Source organism: Dendrobium catenatum, unplaced genomic scaffold (assembly GCF_001605985.2).
Source record: "Dendrobium catenatum unplaced genomic scaffold, ASM160598v2 fragScaff_scaffold_1561, whole genome shotgun sequence".
Classification (NCBI taxonomy): Eukaryota; Viridiplantae; Streptophyta; class Magnoliopsida; order Asparagales; family Orchidaceae; genus Dendrobium; species Dendrobium catenatum.
The window spans coordinates 3358-6701 of NW_021320023.1; the positions used below are offsets into that span (position 1 = coordinate 3358).

The window sequence follows — 3344 nt, forward strand, 5'->3', positions numbered from 1 at the left end:
TAATCGAGCATGTTCACGAGCTTCTAAGCGAGATTGTTCGTGAACATAAATAAATCGAACGTGTTGTTCAAGCTCGTTCATTTAGCTATTGAGTATTTATCAAGTGTGTTTAAACTCATTTTTTACCTTATCAAACGAACATGAACGAGTCCTTATCGAGCCGAGCCACGGGCAGCTCGTCGAACGCTCGGTTCATTTGCAGCCCTACTTCTCTATCAATCTATAATTTAAATATTTTAAATAAAAGATGTTGAGAACTCTTATTCAAATGTATTTAAAACCACTCAAAGGAACCACGTAATTATTAATTATGTATAAAGTTAAAAAATATTCACCATTGCCCAACCATAGCTAATGCGGTTTTCGATGAGATCTTATCTTCATCTTGCTGGGAAAGAAAAAACTTCACTATCCAAAAATGTCTCATAAATATGCAAGTGCAATAATTGAAAGCGGCCAGGGTAGTTAAAAATCAAATTTTCAGTTTCAAAATATGATTTGTTTGGAGTTTATTCTTTCCAAAATTTGACCATTATGACTATGATTGTTTCAACAGCCAATCATCCAAATTTAGCGGAAAAAATTTATTCGTACTGTGATCTAAAATACAAAGCATAATTATGAAAAGAAAGCAAACATATATAAAAAATTCAGAAATTAAAAAAAGTGAACAGAACATGCAAAAAAAAAGGAGCTTATAATGGGTATAAAAATGAAGATGCTTCCAGTTTATCAAAATCACAGAAAACAATAACAATGATTTATACATTTTAGATTTACTACTAGTTCCTTTTGGTTGCTCAAGTCACTAGATTCAAATATTAAAGGACATGCATGTTATAATGGAAAGCATTGATATAGCATCATATTAGTTTATACAACAAACCAAAAGAAAAACAGTAGAATATTAGCATTAAAGATGATTAGAAATGATGAAATAATAAAGGTGTGCATCTCAAATAATCCACAAATGAGGCCAGCAAGCTACTTTACAGAAATGGTTAGACAATTTCAAGCTGATGCCAAATAAATTCTGTTATCATAATGCATTACTCAACACGTAGGTCATATTTCCAAGAAACAAGCATAAACAAGAAATTCAAATGATATAGTTTTAGTTTAGTTATAAATTCATCACAACATTAGTAGAAAGACAATTACTAGCTACACTGAACAAACAACCTAGGAAAGATAGCCCGGTAAATTACTACATAACACAACAACAAGCTTTAATATTGCAAAAACAACAAGGAAATACCACCCTCTCTTGCTACGTCTCACCTATGATGCATCAACACTTTATAATATCAAAATATATAGTGCCAAACACATCCTAAAGATGACACACCCAACAAGTACTAGACACACAAGCAAAATGTCTGATTAAAAAATAATAAATAACTGAAGGACCTGTGTGTTGTAGGTTAAATGAGATAGCGATGATTGTAAGGACTGAAAAGTACAAGAGTTGAGTAGCAAGAGACTTTAAATTTTGAAAAAAGAATGAAATATGCTTTTAATAATTAATTTATTTAGATTATAATTTTACACTGTTTATTTTTTTTCTTTTGTACAAGGACATAATTTATCATTAAATGAACTAGCTGTATGCATTTCATATTTTTTTAATTTCTAAAATTACTATACACCATGCTTATATATATAGTGTGTGTGTGTGTGTCATATCAAGCGTGTCAATCCTATAATTATAATAATAGACACGTCTGATATGGACATGATATTCGTATCATATCATGTCCATATCAATGCATCAGAAAATCTTGCATTGAAATCAAACTCCCATTCTCAACCTTAAGAAAAGTAAATTCCTAGCGGCTGGCAGGGATATGAGAAATTTAGATACCAATTAATAGGCATCCAAAAAACTAGGCGACAGATTAAATGGGAGCATAAAGCAACAAACTAAAAGCCCATCTTCATTTTGGATAAATAAGTTAATTTTACGTTAATCGTACATAGGCTGCTTAAATTGGTTGGCGTTCAATTGATGGTTGTTCATTAAGTTGTCATAATGGCATAATGCCTTCTCCATCCTTCCAAAATCATTCTTTGAAACCTTTCTTAAAAGTATTAAGAGGAACTTTGTAACCATTTCTCAGCAGAATAAAAAAGTTTAGTAGCTTTTTTTTTTTTCATTTTCGGAACCACAGCAGGACAATGTCAAGTTCAGATTCAGCTTTATTTCAAAACTAACACTTTCATAACTAGATGGTACATAACAACCATAAAATCATCATCAGTATCATTAGTTTTTTACACAAATATCTTTGCAACTATAAAACACATAACCAAAATGAGAGAAAAAGAAAAAGAACCAGCAATAACAACATACCACTCCATGAAGGCTGCCAATGCTCAGGATGATGGTTCGATATGCTCAGGCATATCTTTGTCTGGGTCTCAAAACGCCCATTTGGCTGGAAAATTTCAGGAAAACAGGGGTCAAATCAAGTTAAATAACCAGTTGAGCGATGAATTAGAAAAATGCTATCCTGAATGGAATTGTACAACAAAAGAGTTTCAGTAATTACAGTTAGTAGCATGAAGGAAGGGGGCTTGAACGGGTAATCCGCAGGCAGCTGAATTCTTCCATGGTAGATCCCTCCTTCAAACTCCGAATCACGCGGCCCCAAAATCGCAAATTGCCACTCGAATATATTTTCCTAATCCAAAAAGGTAAACTTCAATTTACAAGGTTGGAATATCCTCCCATGAAAATCTAATTCCTCCTAGAAATTCCTCATCCCGCAACAAACCCATATATAAAAAACAGTCATCTAACTCCAAAATCAGATCTCAGATATTCAACATACTCTAATCAGACTGCAAAACCATTAAGGTTATCTCATTTAATTGACAAGGAGAACTTATTAAAGGAAGATCTACTGCATGGAGACAAGACATACGTTTAGGGTTACAATTGAAGATACCTCTAGAGGTAGGCTCATGAAATCATCTGAAGGATTGGACTGCATCTCCTTCACTTCCTGGAGTATCCGCTTCACCGCCGTATTCCTCCGATTATATTTCTCCTCCGCCATCGACCGCCGCTGGACAGCTCCGACCTCGATGGCTTGGATATGCTACTAAGCCAAGATGGCTGCTCGGAAATGAAAAAATATTTTAAAAAGTTTATAGGGATTTGTAGGATAAATTTGTAAAAAAAAAATTATCTGGATAAATTGTGATATACGTATTTTAGGCGTGTCAAATCCGAAACAGAAATTGATCAGAATATGGTCAAATTGAACATAAATCGTTTAATAAACGGGTCAATAATGTGAATTCAGAACTAACCCTTAGTAATCCGAATGACCTGATAA

At 33.3% G+C, this 3344-nt stretch overlaps 1 protein-coding gene across 1 annotated transcript; it reads right to left on the reverse strand.

Moving 5' to 3' along the window:
• Positions 1–2279: 2279 nt before the first annotated feature.
• Positions 2280–3138, reverse strand: LOC110107500 (ubiquitin-conjugating enzyme E2 32-like). Its single transcript, XM_020837775.2, has 3 exons — positions 2952–3138; positions 2553–2684; positions 2280–2438 (listed from the first exon to the last, which is right to left on the reverse strand). Exons 1-3 carry the CDS (start codon positions 3060–3062, stop codon positions 2295–2297), a joined length of 387 nt encoding a protein of 128 aa, XP_020693434.1. The 5' UTR covers positions 3063–3138; the 3' UTR covers positions 2280–2294.
• Between the last annotated feature and the right edge of the window lie 206 nt (positions 3139–3344).